The sequence below is a fragment of the Protomyctophum bolini genome, assembly GCF_963924005.1.
Source record: "Protomyctophum bolini genome assembly, chromosome: 1".
In the NCBI taxonomy this organism is placed as follows: Eukaryota; Metazoa; Chordata; class Actinopteri; order Myctophiformes; family Myctophidae; genus Protomyctophum; species Protomyctophum bolini.
In genome coordinates this window covers 40,709,186-40,722,347 of record NC_137862.1, presented here as the reverse complement: position 1 = coordinate 40,722,347, position 13,162 = coordinate 40,709,186, and the positions used below count along the sequence as shown (strand labels likewise).

General features: G+C 41.5%; 1 protein-coding gene across 1 annotated transcript in view; it reads left to right on the top strand.

Moving 5' to 3' along the window:
• Window positions 1-13,162, top strand: part of LOC308315110 (CUB and sushi domain-containing protein 1-like) — a 694,698-nt gene that overhangs the window by 502,119 nt on the left and 179,417 nt on the right. Inside the window, exons 27-28 of the mRNA XM_080762946.1 lie at window positions 9,401-9,527; window positions 11,282-11,493. Of these exons, the coding sequence (XP_080619072.1) occupies window positions 9,401-9,527; window positions 11,282-11,493 (339 nt within the window). The remainder of the gene's footprint in view (window positions 1-9,400; window positions 9,528-11,281; window positions 11,494-13,162) is intronic.

The window sequence follows — 13,162 nt, the reverse complement described above, 5'->3', positions numbered from 1 at the left end:
CTATTGGTAAGAAAATCAAGGATCCAGCCTACAAGGCACGCATCTAGACAGAATAAATGCACTAGTTTGTCTGCCAGAACATGAGGCTGAATTGTATTTAACGCTGATGGAAAATCTACGAAGAGCAGCCTGGCATGCTTCTTACTACTTTCTAAATGTTTACAGAGAAGATTAAGTAAGGTCGATGAGGCGTCTTGCACACCTCTCCTGGTTCTGTAGGCAAACATATAGACTCCGTTTTGACCAGGAGCTCAGTTTTAACCAGCTTTTCAAATTGTTTCATAACCATACGAGAGATCGGCTGAGTTTTCAGCCTCAGACGAGTGCCGCCTCTTCTTCCCCGCTTCCTAATCCCGCAAAGTCGTCCTCTAGGGAGGTCCTGAGAGGCCCTAGTCGCTTGAATCTAGCTTCAAGTTGGCTGGTGAGTGTGTACCGGTATTCCACCGGAGGAGCAGCTCTCTGCCGCACTGGAGTCGAGGAGCATTAAGCGTGTTGCCAAGATTCCAGGCTAGGTGAAATACTAGCCATGCTAGTATCATGGTGTGGAAATCCATTTTTCCCCACAACGGGTGTCACAGTCACCGAGCACTGGTAGAGTGATTCCCGGATCGCTAGTGCACAGCAGGGTCGCTAGCATCAGACTGTCACAGAGCGTGAAAAGCTAAAAGCCACGAAAACGTCTCTGCTCGTTCAACAGACTTAAGGTGTGCACAGTTGGTTAATGAACTGTTGGTCGCTGCATGAGCATGCGCCCCAGACAAAATGTCATAGGATAGACATGCGCCTAGTAGATCTGTCCTTTTACAGAACGTTCGTTGCATGAAGGGCAGATCTGCGGGCACGCATCACATTGTGTCACAAACTCATTACTTACTCATTGTAGTAGCCTAGTTGGCTGTGGGATAGATTTCACTTGCTTGGTTTTGTGTCATTTTCCTCTTTCCTCTGCAGTTAGACTGCTGCTCTCATTACCTGTAGTTTTATTGTCCGTGGCCATGAACAATGCTTATTGGCGTTCTCTCCCGAAGTTAACTTTGTTGTTTTGTGCGTGAGCCGAGTAGCGCGACCACGCGCATCTGGACGCTGAAGTGACAGGCACAGCCAGCCAGAGCAGCGAAGGTAACAGATACGGCACTTGAAAAAAACAAAACACAAAAAACCCGGCTAATAAAAGGAGGCCGGAATTTATATACTTAATTCAACGCCATTCCCGGTGATTAATAGGGGCCCGGTAATTAATAGAAAGGAGGATTTTATTGTTGGATTTACAGTATGAAGCAAAAAGGAAAAAGAAACGTTTCTAAAAGCGTGCTTCCTTTGTCCTCACTGACTGGCTTCACAAATAAAAATCCTTATTTAAAGTAAAATATAAACACATTTGAATTAGGAATGAAAGCACCCCCATGGGCTACACTAGTGTTCAGCATTACATAGAATCGCCAGCTGGCCTTTATTAGCCTACATGGAATTTATGAGCGACATAATGCTGTGACGAATGAGGATCTGTCTTATTTCACTGAATTATGTGATGATCTTTGCATAACTGACATGATAAAGTGAATATCATGTCAGTTTAGTTAGTACATACATCAAAGATTTCTAATGGATAAATCCTTGGCCTGGAAGAGAGGTCATCAGGTGTGTCCCCCAACCTTCTTAAAGTGTCTCGAGTCGACACCTTAACCATTACAGCAGTGATTGGCCAAATCACTGCCCCTCTCATCCAGCCTTCCAGCTATTGTCCTTTCTGTTCGTCTGTACTAACCTCGTGTCACCAGGCTTTCCTCCTCAGAGGTTTGTGTTACTAAATCGTTGTGTGATCGATCCGCTCCCGACAGGATCATAAACCCCAAAAGGAATGCTTCCCAGGCTAGGTTTGTACTAGGACTATGGTTTGCTTCCTGCCTATAGAGCACCGAAGTCTGACGTCACTTTCAGTAGAGGGCGCCAATACACATGTTCATGTATGTTTTTATTTGCATTGTAATCCCCATAGGGCGATTTTAGGTCGCTTCATATAAGAACTGTGTTTGAAAAATAAACCGACCACCCCAGCCTTTCTGTCAGGGGAGTGGCTGTGCGTCGTTAATGATGTCCATTCACGCCCATTGCGTCAACACTTTGCGTTCCTAAGATTCCTTGTTGACGTAAGCTCAGCTGGTGGTGACTCGACTCGTACTAACCACGGAACATTAAATATCAATAAAATAAAAATAAACGTAATTAACATTCAGTTTCTGTTGTGTGACGGGCAGATGCAGCAACCCCGCCTACCCGGAAATGTAGTCTCTGGGTTGTTTGACTCGTTTATAACGCTTATTTTGTTATTTTTCAAACACAGTTCTTATATGAGGCGATCTAAAATCCCCCTATGGAAATTACAATGCAAATAAAAAGTACATGAACCTGTAGTGTGGACTGACGCCCTCTACTGACAGTGACGTCAGGACTTCGGTGCTCTATAGGGGGGTCCTACGTCTCACCAGACTAGTCTGTGATCATAAGCCTTCACAGTCTGACAACAACAAAATAAATCTCATGACAAATAGCAATAATAGCCTACAAGCTCACAATGTGTCGCATCGCAGTACGTTATGAACTCGTAGATCTGCTATTTTAGTTTTAGTTTTTTAGTTTGTATTAAAATGACGGATTTACCTGTAATTAATGTGGTTAACAACACCCATTTTAAACTAAAATGTTACACTGTGATCAAATCAAAAGTGACAACATCAAACGTTTCAGACAGTTTACATTTCACAAAAGGAAAGTCCTGTATTTAATTCAGTCTGACTAGAAGCAGGGATAAATCATAATAACCCCACCAGCCATAACATAATGATCAAAAGCATTGGTATGGACCCCCCCCCCCACACACACACACACACACACACACACACACCTTCTCCCCCAACAAATTGAACCCTGAATGTACTCGTAACTCAGGGAGTGTACAGATGTAAGCAAATGGACCCTCGAGGGTCTATTCAGTACTCTCAGAGGTAAATTGCAGTGAACGTCATCACAGATTCAGTGAGTGGGCAGCTATGGAGGTCGATGGGACTGCTAGGAAGCTTTTAGGAAGCTTTGGTCTTACTCAGCACTCATAAGCTATTCAAGCACAATCTACAATCACACAAACACCATGCAGGTTTTAAGCCTTCAGAAGATGAAAATGACAGACAGAAAAAAGGTTTCCATTTGGCACATCCAGAATCAATTTGAATATTTTCCCAGGCATGTGTTGCAGATAAGCTGCCAGAGGGGAGATTTAGCCATAGTTGGCAGGTGGCAGCTGTTCATTTGGGTTGGAGAAGAATGTGCCAAACATTTGGTTTCCCCGCCCTGCCAACATACCTGAGTTCACCCAGGTGACGGTGTTAAGTTGCTGCTGTTGTTTGTTTTGCATGGGTTAGTGTGGCCACCTGCAGTATTAGTATGGCCCAAAGTTGTTATTAACTAAAAGTATACAAGAAATATACTATATACATTTCTGTTAACGGAAATAAAGATCATGCTAGACTTTAGAGGAAAACTAAAACCAATTGCAACAATTTTGTGTAATTGCAAAACAACATAAAAGGCTATAAATAATGTAGAATATGCAGAAAATGTCTTTAGTTTTAGTCTGGAGGAGTCATTGGTGCATACTGTTTATTGAGACAGCCGGGTGTATATGACCGTGAGTCAATAGTATTCTACTATAGACAAATAAAAGTTTAAGTCCAAATTCTATTCTGACCCCTCCACGAAAAGGCCTTGTTGTCCTGACCCCTTATCCATCATTTATACATTATGGATAATTAGTGTGGACTTAAACTGTTATTCGTTTATAGTACTATAGTATAGGTGTTTGTATTGTAATCTTTAGTTACTTTACTAAAACTAAGACCGAAACAATAAATAAAACTAACCTAAAACTAAAAAAACTAATTGTATTACAAGTTACAACAACCAAACTGTCATGAGAAACCCCACTCTGGTTCCAAACTAACTGAGACTGAATTTAATTGAGCAAAAAGTGCAAAAACGAAAAGAAATGCAGAACTGCAATAACTGTGATATGGCCATGGGTTATTTGCTGCAGCCACTATCGCTGACCATGTCTGACTGCTTTCCATTTTCGCCCAGCATCCTCCACCACTGAAGCACGTACGGCTTTCTGCTGCTGGTTTTACAACCCCCGCCCAAACAATTTTCCATTTTGCAAGTGCATCATTTCTTTTTTACAGAATTAACACTCCACCTTCAAATACTCCAAGGCTCTGCATTTTTGACAAATGACTGCACTTTTCCTATTAGAAGAACATAAAAGTCAATGGTGTTGAAGTAAGCTGGGTACTTCATACTGGGAGTCCCTATAGAGCACAGCTAAACATACAGACCTCCCCACCCCCCCCCCCTAGGACGTGTACACACGTCCTAGCGCATTTTCATTAATATATATTTTTTAGTTTGCCTCCAAGGCCACTAGCTCCTTGCTCTTCGCGCACGCACGTTGTCGATCAGTTCCCTGTATACAGATCAGAAAGAAAGGCTCGGCACGTAATCTAAGAAGCTCTCCGCGGTTTTGTCCAGATGGATGTGTTTATGGTCTATATGCACACATTAGGGTTGGGGCGGTATGAATGTTTTGTTATCGCAGTAATACATCACCGTTTACTGACTGTATGGTGGTTATCGCATGTAAAAAAGGTACACGCAAAGTTGTCTGATTCAACCAAGCCTCCGGAGCCAATCTGAGTCTCAGTTGAACAGCCCCCTTCACACAGAATCCAAGGTGTTATACAAGAAATGTTCACACTCAAGGTCCCTTCTCTCACCGGACATGAAATAGGCCCTTCCTGACTTTTGACCAATGAGATCTGGGTCAGTAGCTGTTTCCGGTAGAGAGACGCGGACCTTCCCGACAAAGACATGTCCTATCTTATTATTTATACCTTTCAACAGAGTTATAACTTTGAAATAAAACAACAATGATGAATCTAAAGGTACAATGAAAACATAGTTAAAACATAACGGAAATCAGTACAAAATGCACTCACTAGTAATAGTTTCATAACGTTTCTCATTATTCTATAATGACAGAAGATTTTTAAGAGTCATTTTAAGAAAGTAAATGTTGAAAACAGCTACTCAGTGACAAGGATAGAAGTCGCTTTCTCTAACATCAAACAAAATGTGCTTGCTTTTTCTATTGGTCAATAAGGTGTGTGTGTGTGTGTGTGTGTGTGTGTGTGTGTGTGTGTGTGTGTGTGTGTGTGTGTGTGTGTGTGTGTGTGTGTGTGACAGTTTACAGTCAAATGCATCGCTAAATAAATGGAGAATTACAAAGTGAGAGACAGTGTGCCTATCTGAGCCTCCTGTCATAAAGATGGCTCTGATCAACCAGGATAGCCCCAGGTGGTCTATTTTGGTTTATCTTGAGAAGTCAAAGGGTAAACCCATAGATTGGCTTCCTGCCTGTGGAACAATTGATACGCAAATAGACTTCAGTTTAAGGCACTTTGGTGAGACACTGGAGGGAGATGCAGGGAGAAATGGCTTGTTAAAATGTACAATTATGACTAACCATGTAGTTATTAATATGCTATATGATTCACCATATACCACAGAGGGCCATTTGGAACCCACTCAAGAACACTTGCACACACTGGTGTAGCAGTGTTTCCAGTGAGCCAACAATCACAATAGCAGCACCCTTACTCCCTGACTGTTTGACCAGAATGGAACTGAGCCTTCATTAGTATCATTAACACTGACTCTGTTTGACCAGAATGGAACTGAGCCTTCATTAGTATCATTAACACTGACTCTGTTTGACCAGAATGGAACTGAGCCTTCATTAGTATCATTAACACTTACTCTGTTTGACCAGAATGTAACAGAGCCTTCATTAGTATCATTAACACTGACTCTGTTTGACCAGAATGGAACTGACCCTTCATTAGTATCATTAACACTGACTCTGTTTGACCAGAATGGAATAGAGCCTACGTTATTATCATTAACACTGACTCTGTTTGACCAGAATGGAACTGAGCCTTCATTAGTAGCATTAACACTGAATCTGTTTGACCATAGTGGAACAGTCTTCATTAGTATCATCGGTAGCACATGTGGTTTATATTTCCAAAATGACGTGTGTGCATATAGCCAATTAGTGTCTGTTCTGCCTCTGCCTCATTTCTAGTAAAGCAGCAAACAAGGGAGCGGTATATGCAGGCACCGCCCAGGGCGACGTAGCTTCCATACATACCACCTCTGTGTATTCCCCTCTTCTATCCGTCTGTCTCAGTCTCATGTTTGCATGTATACCGGCATGGAGATTAGGAGCACCCACACTGCCCTAAGCTACTTCCATACTGTTTTCTCACACGCTCACAAAGTCAAACAGAACGGTGGTCTTTTCCTCTCTCTGGGGATCTTTTTTACACTCTGTCTCTGTCTAATCTGTCAGCCTGTCACACACACACTCTCTCAATTAATTCTCCACACGCTTTCTCTCTCACTTTCTCATGCATGCAGGCGTAGGCTTACTTTCTTTGTATTATCTTTATTTATACAGGTAAAGTCCTTTTGAGATTCAAGATTTATTTTTCGACAAAGCCTTATCCAAGGTAGCAGCATAATGTTTCAACAACATGTTTTTCAGGGGTGGAAAAAGTACACAAATGTTTTTCAATTCAGCAATTTAGAAATACTCTGTATTTCAAGGTCTTTCCCTAGTGGGTCTGATCGAGGGTAGCTACTGGGACCTAAGTCGGGACTTGATCACCCCGGCCGGCTTGATCACCCGAGGGGTGAGGGGTATGATGTTTGCGAGACACGAAACCCTGATGACCTTTGGATACATCACTGAGGATATGTCCCAGGTGATGACCTTTGGATACATCACTGAGGATATGTCCCAGGTGATGACCTTTGGATACATCACTGAGGATACGTCCCAGGTGATGACCTTTGGATACATCACTGAGGATATGTCCCAGGTGATGACCTTTGGATACATCACTGAGGATATGTCCCAGGTGATGACCTTTGGATACATCACTGAGGATATGTCCCAGGTGATGACCTTTGGATACATCACTGAGGATATGTCCCAGGTGATGACCTTTGGATACATCACTGAGGATACGTCCCAGGTGATGACCTTTGGATACATCACTGAGGATACGTCCCAGGTGATGACCTTTGGATACATCACTGAGGATATGTCCCAGGTGATGACCTTTGGTTACATCACTGAGGATGCGTCCCAGGTGATGACCTTTGGATACATCACTGAGGATACGCCCCAGGTGCATCCATGCAATGTATTTTCATTCAAAATTTACTTGGGTAAAAGTACAAAAGTATTTGTATCAACATTTTTCAAATGTCTAAAAATCTCACAATGCGTCGCATCGCGAGCTTGTAGACCTATTTTCAAATGGCCGAAAGCTACAGTAAATACTAGGGCTGAGGTGGTTAATGTATGTTTTTTAATAATAATCAAAATCTACATAGTAACTAGTAACCAAAGTTTTCAAATAAATGTAGTGGAGTAAAAGTACAATATTTGCCTCTGAAATAAGGTAGAAGTAAAAGTATACTGAAAAGTTGATATATTCAAGTAAAGTATAAATACCTCAGAATTGTACTTTAGTACAGTATTAAGTAAATGTATTTAGTTACTTTCCACCACTGGATATGTCACAATGTGCCTGTGCCAGTGAACACGGCAGATTTTAATTTGTGTGCGAGCGCGTGTGTGCGTGCAAGCCGTGCATGTACGCATGCGTGTGTCCAGCCTTGGGTCAATGAAGAGTCATAGATTGACGTGGGACGGTGGGATTGCACATACTAGCCCCTGGTCTTAATGGCGGTCTCTTCACAGCTGAGCACACAGTACAGACACAGATAAAAAGCCCTGCATTCTATCCAAACTGGTTTATAAACATTAGCAAGCTGGTGGCTCAGCAGGCCAAGATGTAACATACCAACATGATGAGTTTGAATCTGCCTCATCAACTTCATCCTATAAGAAACCCCATTTCCTACAAACAAAATGGATCGAGAGATTTGTAGTTGCCATCAGAAAGTGCTCACACTGATCTTTAAACCAATTATTAGACCCTATATACTTAGTTGACCGGTGTCCCTCAGGGATCGACACTTGGTCTCCTCCTTCAGCCTTTTTCTATTTGTTACAAAAAGAAAAATACTTTTAGCACAGATTCAGAATAGCTGATAACATGTAATATTACAAAACCCGACCAAAAATCTACTTCCCAATATCAATTTATAATCAACAGAGCAACCACTAAAGATATCTTGTCAATATTTGGAGTTGCCTCATGGCAAGGTTGACAGTTGACACACAACCCAAACCAAAAGCATTAGCAAGAGTAGTCATTATTCATAATAATGCCAATTTCAGAATACTAGACCGATGCCCGGCTGTAGAGGTCCATGTCATTTTGCACTTGGTTGCATGCTGAAAATATTTTCAGCATGTGTAAAGTCACTCATTACGGCGGCTTCAACGCCCGCCAAAATACATTTTGACTAAATCTACAGTAGATTTAGTCGACTAAAATCGCATGACACTTAGTCGACTAAAACTAGACTAACACTAAAACCAGGTGACTAAAATGTGACTAAAACTAAATGAAGTTTCAGTCCAAAAACTATGAGTAAAACTAAAATAGAAATTTGCTGCCAAAAACAACACTGATGTGGTGTGAGTCTGTGAGATACAGTCTACCCTAGTCTACAATGTGTCTCTGCTGCTGAATAATGACAGCAGATCTATGCAGTCTCTGAATCTTCTCCCCTATAGCTGTCTTGCTCCATATGGAAACAGTACGAGCCATATAGGCATAGCAGTGGGCATGGTTTTCTGGTTCTACTGAAAATTCTGCCATTTATTTTTTTCCCTTGGAGATTTACAGAAATATTTATATCAATTATTTTAAGCCTGGAATCAAGCCATCCAGGATCCTGGTGAATCATGACCATAAAACCTTTGATTATGTGATTTTCTATTTTTGAGTCATTCATTATTTGATATAGTACATTTTATAAATACCCTTTGTTTAGCGTTTTAAAAATGTATTTCTTCTTACAAGAAGTTTACACACTAGAGAATGTAGACAAATTGATATTTCCGTTTGCCTGTTTCTCTCCTAATGTACCAACATCAATACAGCACGGAATTGTAGAGATTGTAGATCTGCTATTTCCAAATGGCAGAAATGTATAGGGTTGAAGTGGTTAATGTATGTTTTCTAATCAAAATGAAAATCGCCAAAGTAACTAGTAAATAAAGTCTTCAAATAATTGTAGTGAAGTACAGTACTTAAGTAAAAGTACTTAGTTACTTTCCACCACTGCGTTTTGTCCTCCTGTATAGCGGAATGTGGAGGACACCTCAGTGGAGCGGTGTCGGGCCGGATCCTCTCCCCTGGGTATCCTGCTCCATATGACAACAACCTGCACTGTTCCTGGACCATAGAGGCCGACACTGGCAAGACTATCAGGTGATTATGTAGTCTTCATGGGCCGGGAGGCAAACCCTGGACCAACTATGTACCCGAAAGACGCATACTGTACGTTACCAGTCGTCTAAAGCAGGGGTTCTCAACGATTTTGGCTGGCGGGGACCCCCGGGAAAATGCTTTGGCCATATTGCGTGATGTGAGAGTGTGAGAGACAGACGGCCAGCTCAGCATGTTTCCTATACTACGTGGCTTATTTCTAACCTATAATGTTTTCAGATACATATTGTAGCATGCTGATTAAGTTTAAAATGGCTAATACACTGTCATCTAGAATGAGATTAAAAGTAGTAGTTCTGTAATCAGAATCAGCTGTGCTTGGAGGAACGTGCAGCAATTGGAATCAAACGGGTGAATGAAATCAATATTCTTTGGGACGCGTTATGTCATCAGGCAGCACGTTTTTGTTCAAAGTAATTCAAATTAGATTTGTATGGACTTTTGATTAAATAAATACCACAAAATTGAAAGGTTCCCATTGTTTTGGCATCTATTGTTAAAGTGTGAAAATCACTTTAACACACTTTAACATACATCTGTCACCCAGCCGAATGAACACTATAGTGTACAAGATAAATACTGGGAAGCCTATAGACTGCAGTAATTGTATAATAGTCCTACAGTAATTTAATTCAATAGCACTACATGGTAAGAGAGTGACGATTGTTCAGTGTGATTGTTTCATGTACTGTAATTATGCTTTGCTCCAAATGACAACAATCTCCCCTGCACCTTGATTATAGAGGCAGATACTGGCAAGATAAGCTGCTAATTTATATTCAGTCATTATAGTTGACAGTTGTTTGCTGTCAAACTTGTAGCCATGGCGGAGAACACACAAACAACCAGTCATTATGTAGCCAACATGCTGCCACAGCTGACATTAATCCGTGCATGTGTGTTTATACTTTGCTTCCTTTGTTGTTGTTCATTTATTCCTTGTCACTCACTTAATTTTATGTTGAGTAAAATGCAGCACTGTTATTGTGTCGACCAGAAGCAGAAACCACTGGTGATGATTTCCTCAGTGTTATTTTGAGGGGTGCACACCGCTCAGAGCCCTGACGTCACATCATTTGGAGCGATCCCACTTTTAGGCCAGTGCAGCCCATGCGTAAATCCAGGGTTTCATTTTTCGCGCAGACGAAATGGAAGCCTGGGTATTGAGGCTATCCACTTGCCAACACCAGCATGCCTATCCTGGGGGAAAACATTCTCCAAAAATCTTCAAGCTCACAGCACGTTGCAATGCAACGTGCTGTGCACTTGTGGATCTGCATTTTTTGCCAAAGAGATTACAGTTCGCTAGTACAGCTGTAACTCAGGCCCCCTAGAGCAGTGGTTTTCAACCCTTTTCATATCAAGGCCCATTATCCTTTCGGCATTTGAGCCACGGACCCCCATTTGAGATTTAGCCTCATTTTAGCCTTAATATTTTGTTATGGATACGATTATGTCCACAATTCCATGCTGTATTGACGTGGAGAGATATCAAGCAAGCGTTGGTCAAAATAGCAATTGTTCTACATTCTCAAATTGTGTAGATGTTTAACAATACTTGAGAGCGTAAAAGAAAACAAAATGGACTATATGCGTTAATTTGGTTTCATTTCATGCTCTCAAGAGTTAAAGATCTATAAGGGTCTATTTGATTACCAACTCTCCATTAAGTTAATGTGTGTGTGTGTGTGTGTGTGTGTGTGTGTGTGTGTGTGTGTGTGTGTGCACTCTCTCAGCCTTCACTTCATTGTGTTCGACACGGAGGTGGACCATGACATCCTCAGAGTGTGGGACGGCCCCTCGGGCTCATCGGATGGAGGGATCCTCCTCAAAGAGTGGTCTGGACCCGCCTTACCCGAAGACAGCCATTCTACCTTCAACATCCTCACCATGCAATTTGACTCCGACTACTTCATCAGCAAACAGGGATTCTCCATACAGTTCTCCAGTAAGTAACGCCAAGCAGGGCATGTACTGTACAATAGCTGTCACACTAAAAACAAAGAGTGTAAGTGCCCTATTCAGGGATGTGCAGAGAGTGTTGCTGGCCACAAGATGGCTGAAATTCCGTAAAGGGACACTTTTGGACAAAAATAGCAGATCTGCAAGCCCTCAGCGGGTCGCAGCGCGACACGTTGTGAGCTTTTAGATCCGCTATTTTTTGCAGTCAGGGGCTTACATTCCGTAAGAGGGCACTTTTGGAAGAAAATATAGCCAATCTATAAGCTCTCAACAGAGCTTGTAGATCTGCTATATCCCCGGCGTCGGCGGCGTGACCCTGCACTCGTTGGCTACTGGAGATGAGGACATGGATTTCTAAACAAATTATTTCAATGCCAAATGCTGCGTTCAACATCAAGAGAGTTCTGAAAAAGAAGCAGTTGTTTTACAGACGGGTAAGGGCAGGTGCAGAAGCCCCCTTTGATGTCTATGTGTTTTACTATTTTTAACAACATTTAGAAATACTTCAAATAGCCGATCTACATCAACAGGTTGTGAGCTTGTAGATCAGCAAAAGAAATGTTCTTTAAAATGGTAAAAATAAAAATAAAAATATATAATAAGGGGTCGAAAATAGGGCCGTAAAAGTCCAAAGAGAAGAGAGTCTCCAACTGGGATGATTAGATGGAGGGATGGATGGATTATTTTGATATCAACACATTTTACACACACACAAACTTAATTATAGGCTCCCTGCAGCAGCAGTGAGCTGATATCCTACACCTACACTATTTACATTTTCCTCAAAAGTTTGGCGTCTAACTACTCCTACATACTTTCATTTAGAAAACCGATTCAAGCTGTAACAAATCCAGCTTACTGTGGACACGTAGGCAGTATGCTTGTACTTTACACTTTGAAATGTTTTATATATATTTCTTTAAATATTTAACTCTTAAAACTGATCAAGCGGACACAAGTCTTACACACTCACATACAACAGTCAGAGATGCAAAGTCAAAGAGTGCACTGCTTTGACCTTGACTGCATTTGCACTATTTATACTACCTTTCTTTGGCTTGAAGCGAGCCCACGTTTCGAGCCCATGTTTCTTCAGGAACAATATTCTCGAGTTCCCATTACACATGCAAACTTGTGGCTTCTTGGTTGGTCCTTATTTCATAAATTTATGCTATGCCAGGATTTCTCAGAAAAACGAAATGAATGATCTCCGAGGACTATAATTGGTTTGCAAGAACACATGAGAGGCAGGCATACTTTGGGTTCTCTACCAATTGTGTAAGGAATAGTGTAATCACTTGAATGACTACTCATCCCACGCCACTTTAGTTCATTTTGATAAAACATTGCCACACTGTAATAGCTTATAGCAGTGGTATTTTGTGTGTGGGACCTGGGAACGATTCTGCGAATCCTGACTGTTTTCATGAAAAAGCCATGTTTTTGTCAGTCGTTCTCAAACACTTTCATGTCACTTTTCACGATTCTTCAAAAATAGCAGACCTACGAGCTGGTAGATCTGCTATTTTTCAATAGCTAAAGCATAACATAATGCAAACGCCAAAAGGGGTTCCCGCCCAAAATGGGTTAAATTGTTGTGCCATGCATGGCACACAAATGGACCATTCTACATGAACTTATATGACACATTGTGG